The sequence below is a fragment of the Akebia trifoliata genome, chromosome 8, assembly GCF_017979445.1.
Source record: "Akebia trifoliata isolate Shusen 1 chromosome 8, ASM1797944v1, whole genome shotgun sequence".
NCBI classification, from domain to species: Eukaryota; Viridiplantae; Streptophyta; class Magnoliopsida; order Ranunculales; family Lardizabalaceae; genus Akebia; species Akebia trifoliata.
In genome coordinates this window covers 6,604,017-6,619,330 of record NC_141382.1, presented here as the reverse complement: position 1 = coordinate 6,619,330, position 15,314 = coordinate 6,604,017, and the positions used below count along the sequence as shown (strand labels likewise).

At 32.7% G+C, this 15,314-nt stretch overlaps 1 protein-coding gene across 1 annotated transcript; it reads right to left on the bottom strand.

Moving 5' to 3' along the window:
* Positions 1 to 9,261: 9,261 nt before the first annotated feature.
* LOC147395773 (mavicyanin-like) lies at positions 9,262 to 15,080 on the bottom strand. The gene is made up of 2 exons (XM_086450472.1): positions 14,816 to 15,080; positions 9,262 to 9,871 (listed from the first exon to the last, which is right to left on the bottom strand). The coding sequence occupies exons 1-2, from the start codon at positions 14,985 to 14,987 to the stop codon at positions 9,516 to 9,518; spliced, it is 528 nt and encodes a 175-aa protein (XP_086306598.1). The 5' UTR covers positions 14,988 to 15,080; the 3' UTR covers positions 9,262 to 9,515.
* Between the last annotated feature and the right edge of the window lie 234 nt (positions 15,081 to 15,314).

Below are 15,314 nucleotides of genomic sequence, written 5' to 3'. Positions count from 1 at the left end.
TAAATCTGTTTCCTCCAAATCCCAAAAGGATGTGCATGCGCTTATCCCGAAGAATCAGATCTATGATTTCATGTCCATAACACATCAATCGAGTATTGACCGAGTGAAACTTTCTACTTGAATATCAACACTCGAGAGGGAGAGAGAGAGGTCACACAACTCACATGGGAGTTTGAGAGAGCTTTCTGGTTGTACTTTCTCTCTGAATTCTTTATTGACAGTGATGCAGTCATGTGTTGTGTTTATTTTAGTTAGGCAGCACGTGATAATCACGTGAAAGGGTGATGAGACTTTGAGGCAGAGATGATGGAGATCAAATCTTTTTATTAATAATATAATTTCTATTGCCACACCAACTTTTATTAATGCCACACTAATTAATATCCAACTCTTTGACGATTTATATTGAAATTGGTTTGGCATTAGTAAAATGGTATAAGGTAATGTGAGGGAACATAATTGTTGGAGTTGCTTTTAATTCTTAAACATAATTTTCGTATTGAGATCCTCAATTTGGGACTCCATTTTTAATTTAGAAAATTAAATAATAAAAAAAAAGAAAAAAAAAGAGAGAGAGAGAAGAATAGAATTTTGTAAAACTTTAAAGAGACTATAGTGGTAGAGATGGCATAATTATAAGAGGTATTCTCAATGGATTTATGAAAAAGAAAGTCAACATGCTTACTCACATATTTTATAAAAAAATTATTATAAAATAAAAATTACTTGTTAATCTAATTGTGATAAGTAAAACATAGATAATTTATCTTGATACAGGAGAGACTCTGAAGAAAACCCGAAACTCTAGATTCTACAAAACGTGATCAAGAGTGTTAAAAGAATCATCATAAGAATCTTGGATTGGAGTCTAAAACGTAAAATCGACGATAGAAACATATTTCCCAATTAAACACATTATGTGGCAAATAGATATATCATGATATCACGTAGAATGACATCTTAATGAAACTTCGAATATAAAGTATTAGTATTTTCGAATATAATACAAGTAGGTTGGATGACATGCAATACAATCAGAAATATATATATGTGGAGTCTTGTTCTGCAGCCAACGTTAGGGAAGCAATGCATTTGTCTTATAAGAATTAAAAGTTTCGGATTGGGTTGGGTTTTTTGTAAGGGTGATCTCTATGATAAAAAGATCCTCACAAAAAATCGGTCCAATCGAAAACATCTAACCCTATTAAATGTGATTTAGAATTGTAGAGTGGAGATTTTTCACCAATAACTTGTAAAAATATAAAAGTTTTTATGTTATAGTCGTACTTGTATGTTGCATTTATTTTTATTTTTATTTTGATAAAGGGGCGTCTGGGCTTATGTCTGACTAGGGGGACCAAATGAATCAGGGCTGAAACCAAGGTATATGGGATTGAGCACGTGCAACGCCCGCACATCACATCACCAGGTAAGTAAGGGAACCTCCTTGCAAGTGGCCTCAAGAAAATATTGCTCATATTGGGTACATCGAACACACAACCTACAGACTCTCGTCGCTTACTGGATTTGAAATTATATCAATATTTAGATTTTATAAATAGGCAAAAATCAGAAAATATGGAATTAGGATAAGATTTGACAAGACAATATATTTTAAATTTTAATTTTGGATAGAGTTAGGTTCAACTTTAGGTACATTGATTATTGGATATGCTCCTTCCATAATTTCCACACTCCAGTCCAAGGCACATTTATTTGATAATTCCATATAAAGCTATTGGTTTGACGGTTAAGATTGATCCATCCAAATGAAGATCAATGATTTGGTACGACAAGTTCAGGGGTGCTTTAAATTACCATTTGTTCTGTTTGGTACTGTGGGGGAAATATTTCTCATTTGTTTTTGTTGTTTGGATCTGTGATAGAAAACCATGTATAGAGACAACACATGTAGGAGCTAGACCGACAGAGTTATGGGTCCCACAAATTAATCAAAATTAATTAGACGGTTCTAGCCGAAAGATCTATATTGAATATATAAATTATATATATCCCAATTTTATATATATTATCCTATTATTTATTTAAACTAACTCCATTATTTATTGGTAATATTGAATAACATCTCTAGGTTTTGGTGAAAATTAGAAATACCTCTCTGTTTCCAAACTAATGATATATCCATTGACTTTGGTCTGTCATGAGAGATTAATATAAAATGATTGAAATATCCCCTCCTTATCTTTTTGAGGAAACTCTAGATTTTATCCTTGTCTTAAATTTCTCACCCTCTCTTCCAACTTGAGGATTCCATCTCTTTCAATCATCAAACCTCAAAACTCGGATATATTTTGGGAGGGTTTTTTGGACAATAGTTTTTTGAAAGAAAAACTCAGAGGTTTTTACCAAAATAAAATAAAAGATAAGGTTGAAGGTGATGGATTGAAGACAAGTTTGGAGGGTTGCATTAGGTTTAAAAAAAAGTCCCAAAGACTTAAGATTTAGCTTTTTGAAAAAAAAAAAATAATAATAATTAAATTAAAAATGAGGGTGTTTTAGTTAATTTTAGGAAAATGTTGCAGTGATGGGACAGGACACTGCATTAGACATTGTGTTGACATGAAGATACACACAGAACCACGGATGTTTTTTTCTTGAGATACAAGTGAAAAAATCTATGGTTTTGTGCACACCTCCACACTAGCACAGTATCTAACACGGTCTTGCACAGTCACTCCAGTACGATTCTTAATTTTATTCTCTCATTCAAGATCAAAGACAAACAATACGTCATTGGTTTGATCTTATAGGAGGGAAATGCTTGATTGTTTGCGTTGGACATTGGGTTCAACACTGAGCTGGCCTGATAATGCATAGAGAATCGTTAAATTTCTCACTTGTATTTCAAGAAAATAAATTTAGGATTATCTGTGCACTATCAGGTCAACTCAATGTTGAAGCCAGTGTTCAACGGAGGTTGTGTGGTACGACTCATCGTAGAGTGGTATCTCTAATTTTTCCCAAAAGTTGAGGTGGCATTCAAACCTTCTCTTTAATTACACTTTCACTAAAATTCTTAGATATTTTTTTCAAAAATTGTCAAAGAAAGGATAACCACTCAAACCAATGAATTAATAGATTAGTCAAGGATTTCATCGCCCAACTTTTATTCTTTTTGGGCGTCAGCATTCCATGTTTTGAGGAAAAAAAATGGCAAAATTCTCTCATAAGCTCGAAGATGAAGGTGTTTTGGCAATTTAAGGTTAATCTCTCATGAAAAACCAAAGTTAAGAGACATGTCATTCCTTTAATTAGAAAGGTGAAATATATAATTTTCTTAATGGTGAGGTTCCTTTACTCATGGAAAAAACACACAATCCCAACCATTTAAACACAAACTCCAATGGTTGAGACTTATCCACAAGATAAGTATTTATGATATATTTGTTATCAAGATACATAAAAATCATAACTATTGGATTATGTATCTAAACAGTTGGGATCACGTGTTTTCTCACACTGGAATCCAACTCTTTTCTTAAAATCCAAAAGGGATTTTAAAGTTATAACTTTAAGGTTTTAATGGTATTATGTTTCTAATTTTCTTCTTTTCAACAAAAAAATCCTTAAAAATGACTTCTTTTTAGAAATGTGTGTTTATAGTTGTTCTCTCAAAAAACTTAAATTTAAAATTAAAAAAAAATTCTTTTAGAGTAGTGACCAATTCTATATAATAAAACACAACTGAGTTGGAATAGTTGTGTGAGACACAAATGTTCAATCAACTACAGTGTTGTGAGAAACAAATCCAACTAAGACAAATCTACCATTATCTACACTTTTGTATGTTAAACCTCCCATCAAGCTATAATGTCATGGGACCAACTTTATTTTATTTATTCTTCACTTCCTCTAATTTTAGTATATTTCCTCTTCTATCCTTTTAATCTACTTTATTATTTTTCATCTTTTGCACCTTTCATCTCAATTTTTTTTAATAATATCTCTCAATCTCTATTTTTTTTCACTTTTACTCCTTTAACCCAAAAAAAAGATGGCCCATCTAACTTTACTATATTTTCTCTTTTACCATTTTAATCTACGTTATTATTTTTCATTTCTTACATCTTTAATGTCAATTTTTTTTAATAATACTCCTTCTATCAAGCTTTAACTTTTTATGATCTACTTTATTTCATTTATTCTTCATCTCTCCTAATTTTACTGTATTTTTTCTTTTACCTTTTAATCTATTTTATTATTTTACATATTTTACCCTTTTTGTCTCAAATTTTTTATAATAGGTTTGTGGGTTAAACTTCCCATCAAGCTATAATTTCATTAACTAAAGGGTGGCTGAATGGTACCGACTTGGGGTCAAGGAGTCTGCTCCTTATTTGGTCTTAAATTCAAATCCCATTACCCATAAAAAAAACCTTGGTGGTCACGCACCGTCGCACATAATGGGCAAAGCCTGGGTGCGGGGCGTAGGGACTAGTCTGATGCGTGCAAGCTGGCTTAGATACCCTTCGTTATTAAAAAAAAAAGAGCTATAGTTTCATTGGCCAACTTTATTTTCTTTATTATTCACCTCCTTTAATTTTACTACATTTTTTTCTTTACCTTTTTATCCACTTTATTATTTTTCATCTTTTACCTATTTAATCTTAATTATTTTTTAATAATACCCCTCTAACTCTAAAGGGGATGTTTCCTCCTCTAACCTTACTATACTTTCTCTTTTACCTATTTAATTCACATTATTATTTTTCATCTCTTACCCTTTTAATATCAGTTTTTTTTAATAATACCCCTTCCATCAGTTATAATTTCTTGGGACCCATTTTATTTCATTTATTCTTCACATTCCCTAATTTTACTATCGTTCCTCTTTTATTCCATTAATTTGCTTTATTTTTTTTCGTCCTTTACCCTTTTAATCTCTAATTATTATTTTTGCTTTTACCCCTTAATCCAAGAGAGGATACTTGTGTCGTAGGCACGGGTGAATTTTAAAATATATAATAAAACACAATGATGTATCCTACTCTCTTTGTCTCAAGAAAGATAATAAAGTAAGAAGTTTATATAATTAATCGTTTCAATGGATATGAAAATTTACCCTCATTGAAAAATTTAATAATGTATGGATTTCATTTTTCACTTATCCTCATGAGAAAATGAAATTCACCCCTAATTCAAAATCATCAATGACTCTCTCTCTTTCTCTCTCTCTTCTCCTCCCCCCACCCTACCCGTACTCCACGTCTTTCATTGCTCCACTCTCTTTCTCTATATTTTTGTCCCTTCTTCTTCCTCTACTCCTCATTTCATTTTTATGTCTCCTCTGCATTTGTAGATGTAATCAAACAATAGAATTTGATTTTTCCAAACTACCTTTTTGTTTTTTTTTTATGGATTTAAATTCTATAGAAAATGACTTTTCATACAATCAAACATACCCTTATTGTCTTTCAACTTCTCTTCCTTTTTAAGAATGTCATTCCAAATTTATCATCTCCCCTCTTTTACCTCCCTTTTCAAGAAGAACCATGCAACTTTATTATCTTTCTTTCACTACCTTTTTTTCAATAATACCCCACCAATTTAATTGTCTTTCCTCTTTCATCCTCTTCAAAAAGGATGTTTGTTGCTTGTAGGCATGACTAAACTATAATCTATAGGGTCAGGTTCAAAGGACAACCATTTCTACACACATATAGACAACGTGTTTTGTCTTATATGGGCAAAAATGTTTGGAATGGGCTGATTTTTTGTGAGGATGATCTTTGTGGTGAGGAGATCATCCTTGCCAAAAATCAGCTCATTATGAAACTTCTAGACCGTCCAATTTTTGTTGAAAAATTATAGACTGTCCAATTTTTGTAAATCAATTTTGATGGGGTTACAAGTTTTGGAATGGGATGATTTTTTGCCAGGATGATCCCCTCATCACAGAGATCATCCTCACAAAAAATCAATCCATTCCAAACATTTTTTCCCATATAAGACAAAACACGTTGTCTATATGTGTGTAGAAATGGTTGTCCTTTGAACCTGACCCTAATCTATATAATACAACATAACTAAAACATAACGATTATCTTTTCAATGTTTATCCCTATAAAGAGGGATTCGAATTCAATCCTGCACATATCTCAAGAATTTTTTTTTTTAATTTTATCCCTCTTTCTCTTTCTACCTCATCAAGAATACCCCCTTCAACTTTACTACCTTTTCTTCTTCTCCCCATTTTCAAATCATACCCATTCATCTTTCGAGTTAAGGTGTTGAAGAGGAACTGGTGGGCCAAGCCAAACTAAATTTATAACATGTGAGAGTGGAATCATAACAACTTATAAATAATTTATAGTTATAATGAATTATAACTTTCTGTAAAAAGAAATAAAAAATAAAAAAAAATTGTTACCATTTTTTTATTTAGAGAAGTTCTATTGCCACACCAACTTTTACTTACAAGACACCAATCATTTGAGATTAAGTAATAGTTTACATATAGATTAATGTCTTATAAGTAAAAGTTGGTGTACTAATAAGAGTTCTCTTCATTTGCAGACATCGTTACTGGCTTCTTTGTTGCATTTGTCTGTGTGTCATGATTTTAAGCTAACTAAGCTGTTGGGGGTATTGATTGATGGATCACGTGAAGCAAAAGAGTCCTGCAGCCGGACCAAGGCTGACCAGGACCACAACTAACTGGGAGATAACGCTGCATTTGGGTGTAAGATTTGCTGGATCCCTATAATCATCACGTGACCTCAAAAGCCAATTACATTTTCCCAAACACGCTTTTAAGTTATCCAACCTTAAGTACATCGAAGTATTAAAGTAAACCCGGGTAACGTAATCGAGGTTTATGTTATCCAACCCTTAGTGATAACTGATAAATCCATGGGTATCGTTCTTTTTTCTTTTTTTTTTCTGGGAAAATTACCTAAAAGACCCTGGTGGAGGGATTTGTTTTTAAATAGTCCCTAAATTTTACGCACATTTAAGATACTACGTTTGATTGCAAGGAAAATGGGTTTTCATGGCAAAATGTTATTTTCAAGTGTTTGACGCAGCAAATAAAAACAAATTGCATTTATTTGTCGGCGATTATGGGCAAATTCAATTCTTATCCCCTCCACTCAGAAATTGATTTGCCCGCACAAATGGACTAATTAAAAAAGAAAAAAAGAAAATAACACTTGAAAATGGATGCCACCCCCCCCCCCCCCCCCACCCCTCCAAAAAAAATAAAAATAAATAAATAATAATAATAATTCAAAGATTTTGAAAATGGACGACTACATAACTCCCAAATTTAAAAGTAAAATTCAACGGTGAGAAATAACTTTTCTGGAATTTCTTTTTAAAAGTTCATACAATTTTATTCTCTACAACCCCAAAGCATTTGATCATGGTTTTGGATGCCAAAACTTGAGCCCAAGTACCCTTAGTGAGGGTGAAAGCCTTACTAACTTGTAAGGCTAGTTGGATAGATATTAAAATAATTTATTTATTTATTTATGCAACTCAACAACAAAAATAATTTTTTATGATGTGCTTAAACAGTAGAAAATGATTTGTCAAACAATATTTTCCCCGCAATCAAGCATGCTCTTAGTAAACTTTTTATTTCTTAATGGTCCCTTATTATTGGTGAATTCACTGCTTTTATATTTATCGTTGAGTTCATCACTTTTTATTTACTGTTGAACTCGACCTTTTTTTTATTTAGTGTCGACTTTCACAATTTTTATTGTTGAACTCACCACTATTTATTGTCGAGTTCATCACTTTTTATTTATTGTCAAACTTGACACTAGTAAAACCCACCCATTTTCAATTTTCGAGTTTTTTCAACTAAAATACATGGAAAGATCGATTAAAAAGATAATGACTTGTCCAGATGATTGCAACCCAAAGGAACCATTTTAATCGATTTTCATCCAAATATTAAGAAAAAAAGTGAAAAACATCTTAGTTTTTTATGTACATCTTCAAAATGCTTGAAAACCCCATTGAAAATGGCTTTTTCTTCATTTTTAAATCTTTTCCAATGGAATGGAATCTCTGAACTTAATTGAGATGCCAAAAATCTAATTTTTTTGGATGAAAACAATGAGTTCGAACAATTAGGGCATTCAATCGTGAGAAATGTAGGAGATATCATTTAGTGACCGTCAAGAAAAGAAAAGTTTACTAAATGGACTATTAAGAGACTGCCCAAGACTTAGGGACTACTTTGAAAAAAACCTCTGCTAGGGTCTTTTAAATAATTTTCCCTTATTTTTTTAGACATACCACCCCCATCTTTTGGAGAATATTTGAGATATCCCAATGGAACAGGTCCAAAAGGCCTGTTACCAAGCCCGGTCCACCTGAAAATATAAGGTTTAGGGCCTAGATTTTAAGTCCATAAGAGTTGGAACGGGTTCAAAATATTTCAACCCATTTAATTTGAGACAGGTTAGGGCCTAGTAATGCCTAGTCCAGTCGGACTTAACCCATTATAATGTATAATTAGAAAAAAAAAAAAAAATTAAGACAAAAAAAAATAATAATAATGAATTTACTCTTATCTCGGATCTTTTTAAAATAGGAATCACTTTGAAACATGTATGAATTTAATATTTTTATAAAACTTAAAAATTAATTTTTTATAAAATAGTTCGAACCGTTAGGATTGGATTTGGTCTCAATTAACTTAGCCCTGATAGATTTAGGATTAATCCAAGGTATAACTCACCTCGTTATGATTAGCCTAGAGGACTCATCCTAGCTTAGTCCGATCTTGCCTATCCTACTCTTGACCTTGGTCTTCTTTGAATGTATCCTCTTTGCTTGTAGGAGCGAGCTCGGTGAGGCTCCACTTGCCTAGCTTATTCGACTTAGGAGTGAATGACCTTCGCATCGAAGAAAACTCAATCTCTCCATCTTTACGTATAATAAATCGAAGATAACGAAAGAAGTAGCTTTGACTTATATGTAAGCCCTGAATTTTTAGTTGACTATCCTCTTCTTGGGTGATGTATCGCAATACTAAATTTACACTCCACATATTTAGTCTTAGTTCTAGTTATCTAAAATCCTTGAACTTCAACACTTCTCATCGTGAACCCAGAACAAACTATATCGCAAACCACGTTACTTTGTACCTGTTAATCAGGCATACATTACAGATCCCAATCCAAGCCTAGCAGTCCTATATTGCACCTGAGCTTGGGCTTGGACTGAAATCCAATATTTTATATACATTATATAACACATAAACCACAAATGATACTCCAATCATACAAATTAAAATGACCTCACTGAGAAGTTCAAATTTATTCCAAATCAACATAAAATATCAATAATGCAAACTTTCAAACCATCTTAATAAGCAAAACCTTAAAAAATGGCTAGACCCACAAATGATACTTTAATCACACAAAATAAAATGACTAAATTAATCTGACCTAAGTCTAATAGCTAACTGAGAAGTTCAAATTTATGGTAAATTAAACCTCCACAAAAAGACCAACAATGCAAACTCTCATACCATCCTAATAGCCAAACCCTGCAACAATGGCTAGACCCAAAGCCAACATACCAAGGAACCCATTAGAAGTAAGAGAAGCACTGCTCCTAGGTGGTGGTGGTGATGGTGGTGGTGGTGGTGTCATTGTGGGATTTGGTGAAGGCGCCATTGAAGAAGACCCATTAGCGACCTTGATATCGACCTTCTGTCCTAACTGGCAGTGTCCCGGGAAGCCGCAGAGGAAGTAATAATGCTTATTCGTTAAAATGATGGAGTCATTGCCCGTGGCATGGGTGACTATTGGAGCAGTTGCATCGCATGACTGGTAGTGAGTATCGTTCACCTCCAAGACATTGTGGTGCGCTGGACTGTATTCGAAAACTTCGCATCACAACATCAACAAATATGGAGTGGATGAGAGACTAACTTCAGCTCCAAAGAAACAAGAACATATATATGGGAAATGTTCAACACCCTAAGCTTTACCCTACACTTTAACAAACGTGTTTTGTCCTGCATGGGTTAGAAGTTTTGGAATAGGCTGATTTTTGGTGAGCATGATCTCTATGATTAGAAGATCATCCTCACAAAAAATCAGCCCATTCCGAAATTTTTAGCCCCATGTTTACAAGTTGAAAAACGTGGACCGTCCATTTTTTGTAAACCATTTTTTATTGGGTTAGAAGTTTTGGAATGGGCTGATTTTTGGTGAGGATGATCTCCTCACCGTAGAGATCATCTTCACCAAAAATCAGCTTATTCCAAAACTTCTAACCCCATGTTGGACAAAACACGTTTGTTAAAGTGTAGGGTAAAGCTTAGGGTGGTGAACCGGACCCCATATATATATATGGGAAATGTTCAGCACCCAACCATTTGCCGAACATGTTTTGTCCTACATGGGTTAGAAGTTTTGGAATGGGCTGATTTTTGGTGAGCATGATCTCTATGATTAGAAGATCATCCTCACAAAAAATCAGCCCATTCCGAAATTTTTAGCCCCATGTTTACAAGTTGAAAAACGTGGACCGTCCATTTTTTGTAAACCATTTTTTATTGGGTTAGAAGTTTTGGAATGGGCTGATTTTTGGTGAGGATGATCTCCTCACCGTAGAGATCATCTTCACCAAAAATCAGCTTATTCCAAAACTTCTAACCCCATGTTGGACAAAACACGTTTGTTAAAGTGTAGGGTAAAGCTTAGGGTGGTGAACCGGACCCCATATATATATATGGGAAATGTTCAGCACCCAACCATTTGCCGAACATGTTTTGTCCTACATGGGTTAGAAGTTTTGGAATGGGCTGATTTTTGGTGAGGATGATTTCCATCAAAAATCAGCCCATTCCAAAACTTCTAACCCCATGTTTACAAGTTGAAAAATTGTGGATCGTCCATTTTTTGTAAATCATTTGTGATGGGGTTAGAAGTTTTGGAATGGGCTGATTTTTAGTGAGGATGATCCCCTCACCATAGAGATCATCCTCACAAAAAATCAGCCTATTTCAAAATTTCTAACCCATGGAGGACAAAACATGTTGGGCAAATTGTTGGGTAAATGTTGGGTGCCGAATGGACCCTATATATATATATATATATATATATATATATATATGGGGGAGGTTCAACAGCCCTAAAGTTTGCCAAACATTTTTCAAAACATGGGGTTAGAAGCTTTGGAATGAGCCTGATTTTTTGTGAGGATGATCTCCTAAATCAGCTTATTCCAAAACTTCTAATCCCATCAAAAGAGATTTACAAAAATTGGACGATCCACGATTCTTCAACTTGTAAACTAGGGTTTGAAATTTCAAAATGAGTTGATTTTTTGTGAGGATGATCTTTTCACCGTAGAGATTATCCTCACAAAAAATCAGCCTATTCCAAAACTTCTAACCCCATCAAAAGTGATTTCCAAAAAATGTTTAGCACAATGTTTGGCAAACTTTAGGGTTGTCGAACTGCTCCTTTTATATATATATATATATATAGGTCCTGTTCGGCACCCAACCATTTACCCAACATGTTTTGTTTACATGAGTTAGAAGTTTCGGGATAGGCTGATTTTTGGTGAGGATGATCTCCTCACCATAGAGATCATCCTCACCAAAAATCAGCCCATTTCAAAACTTCTAACCCCATCACAAATGATTTACAAAAGATGAATGGTCCACGATTTTTCAACTTGTAAACATGGGGTTAGAAGTTTTGGAATGGGCTGATTTTTGGTGAGGATGATCTTCAAACCGTAAAGATCATCCTCACCAAAAACCAGTCCATTCCAAAACTTCTAACCCATGTAGACAAAACATGTTAGGCAAATTGTTGGGTAAATGGTTGGGTGCTGAACATTTCCCTATATATATATATATATAACATACAACAAGTCATGGTTTTATTGAGCAAAATAAGGTGTTCTAGTCATTAAATCATGACCCAAATATAGAATAGAAGAATATATCAATAAGAACTATTAATTTTACCTTCAAATTTAATAAGAGAGATTTTTCGTAAAGGGTTTAAATCTTGTATTTTCAGGACAAAATTCAAGGCCTTCTCTAGACATTGCGTCTAAGATATCAAGGGATGATCAAAAAAGAATTCAAGAATTGGAAACAAATGCAACATTGGACATAGAAACCATTTTATATTTTTCAATAGAAAAAGCAAGGATTATATTGTCATTGTGCAAATAAAATTTTAGTAAGCACACATTAAAGTGCAATAAATACACTTTGGAAATTGGATTTTGTATTGAAAATGCCCTTAATTTTTTTTTATTATTTATAATCAAAATACCCTCAGATTCCAATTTCAAAAGTGTATTTATTCCACTTTAACATGTGCTCTTAGGACACATGTTAACAAGACCCTTATAAAAATAGCATTACACCGCCGCTGCCACCGCCACCACCAAAGATTTGAGGTCACAAAGAATCATGTTCCTCCATTCTACTCTATTGAAACCATTGCCCGAGGTAACTCGATATCAGAGCTGAACGAGACCAACTCACAAAGTCATTTTTTTAACCGAGTTTTATGACTCACGTGCAATTTTTTTATTTGTCTCACGAGACATCTCAAACATATCGAAAAACTCGTCCGAGACAACTCGGTATCGGAGCTGAACGAGACGAGATGAGATACCGAGTTTAAAAATCATGATTAAAACTGAGTTCATAGCTATCGAAAATTACATTGTGCAAATGGTAATAAAACACTTAAAATTTATTTTTCACAAAAGCAATATTTTAAAAATCAAATTGATAACTATAATTTTTTTCTATATTATCTTCATTTTGTTCAGAAAAATACACAATTCACTAAGGAAATTCATTTAATTACAAAATTGGGTTGGACCTGGTTTGAAACTAGTTTAAAAAAAAAAAACCGCATGAAAGGGAACATGGATCGAATGTTTTTAAGTAACATAAATGAAAAAAAGGAGGGGAAAAATGAGGTTTTTACCATCTATTTTATTTTAGGGTATTTTAGAAACAACTCCCTGTAAAATTGGTGAAATTAAATTTACCCCCTTGCAAAATGAAAGATCAGGTATAACCCTCTTGTAAGTCAACGTTATCTTTTTTTTTTTTTTTTTTTCATGATTTAATAGTGAAATTTTGATTTAGTAATTTAAGTTTTTAAAGAGCTTTTTGAAAAACAGATCCCTAGGAAATTAGTATTGAGCCCTAATAATAATCTGCAATTGCTACTCCATCAATCTTACCTGTTTGATGCAGACGTTAGAGCTAGAAAAGTCGGAGATTAAATGAAGGAGCACTGAATTTGTGATGGAGAAAAAATCCAAGGAATATCTGATAAGGTATGTATGGTCCCAATAATGCAATTTCCGTTATAAAACTAAAACCACTTGTTTGGAGACTCGTGTCAAACATGTTGATTTCTAAAAGATTAGACAGATTTAGCTCAAAAATAAGAACAAAATAAGGTGAATTACCATTTAGTGAGTTGAAAATGAGTTATTTACGATTCGTGTTAAGTGTCCATTTTAATTATCCGAACATGAATGACCATATTTTCATTAAAAAAATTCAAAACGATAATGAATTTAACGGTTTAAAAATGACTATTTCGTAGATTTAAAGTGACTATTTCCAATTAGTCACCTTAACCTGCAAAATAGTCACTTTAAAAGTCTTTAAATTCGTTACCGCTAATGTTTTGATAATTAAAAGAAGAAATTATCAAAAAAAAAATTAATTCGTAAAAAAATATTAATTTTGTGTAAATTGTCGTAGGAACCCATTTTGACTTTTAAAGGATTGAAAATATATTTTAAATTAAAAAAAAAAATTATGATTTAAAAATTAATATTTCGACCTTTAAAGGGTTGAATTTATTTTATATTATCCTATTTCAATTTTTGGCCCTTATATTTTCGGTCTTATAAGGGCCAAAATTTTACACGTCGAACTTTGTTTAATTTTTAAGCGATTTTTTCTATTTACGATCTTGATCATGATCACGATCTTGATTATGAATAGATTGACATAGAATGCCAATATAGAATATAAAGTAGAATGTAGAAAAATTACTTTGAAAATGAAGATAAAACTAGTAGAAAGGAGAGAAAAGAGGAAGAAGAAGATGAAGGTGATAATGTCGGTGGAAAATCGTGTAAAAACAAGATGAAATCGTGAAAAGACAAGAAAAAATCATGAAATTTTAAATTAAAAAAAAATTTGACTTTTTAAGAGTTAAAAATCAAAATATTATAATATAAAATAAATTCGGCCCATTAAAGGTTGAAATGTTCATTTTTTATTCGTAAGTTTTTATTTTTTATTTTTTATTTTTTTAATTTAAAACATATTTTCAGCCCTAAATGGGTTCTTATCGACAATTTGCACAAAATTGATATTTTTTTGCGAATTAATTTTTTTTTATATTTTTCCTAATTAAAATGAACAATGAGCCGAAATCATAAATTCCCTTAAAGTTGATCACTTTTTCGTAAATATCCCAACAAAATAAAGCAATAAAAATGGCAGGAGTAGAATAGAAAAGAAAGTTCACACAATTAATTAAGAGAGTTAATATTGTCACAACAGCTTTTACTAACGCCACACCAACTGTGTGCAATTCTTTGATGATATATTTAGTAAAGTTAGTGTCGCAATAGCAGCTCTCTTAATTAAGGATAGAGTAATGATAAATACACATTAAAAAAATGAAGAAAATACCCATAATCATAAAATTAAAAAGAAAAAAAAAAAGACTCCATGGGATCAAGATCAAAGAAAAAAAAAGAAACCCATAAAAGTCTCTCTTTCTTAAGAGAGAGAGAGAGAGAGACTTACGGATGATGTCTCCAACATGGAAGTTCTTGGAAGAAGCCCACTTGGTGTAATTAAAATGGCCAAGTGTAGTCCATTTAACAGAGTCCCCCACTTTATAAACTACACCCATGGACACCTCTAAACCACCCATAACCATCAACATAATCACCACTAATCTCTTAGCAAACTCCATGGCTGATAAACTCACAGAAACAGAGAGAGAGAGAGAGAGAGAGAGAGAGAGAGAGAGTTGTATAACACTCCTCTTGTGTGGTAGTTGTCTATCATAATGACCCTTGAGAAGGGGTGGATAGAATTTTAGAAAAACAAGAAGAAACAAAAATTTCTCTGTGGACCAAAGGACCACTACATGACCATGTGGTCATCTTTGTCACTAAAACCCAAGTTTCAAGATATGGGTATTTCAGATATTTTTTGTTAGTCTCTCAAACAAGACTACATTCAAGGATTATGTCACCACTTTGAAAAGTTAGAGGGAAACTTAAATATTTTCAAAAAC

Excerpts from the sequence above, each read along its gene's own strand:
- LOC147395773 (XM_086450472.1), bottom strand. The coding sequence starts at position 14,987 with ATGGAGTTTGCTAAGAGATTAGTGGTGATTATGTTGATGGTTATGGGT. Across the intron at positions 9,872-14,815 it reads CCATGTTGGAGACATCATCC|TTTTCGAATACAGTCCAGCG; the intron begins GTAAGTCTCTCT and ends TGTGATGCGAAG.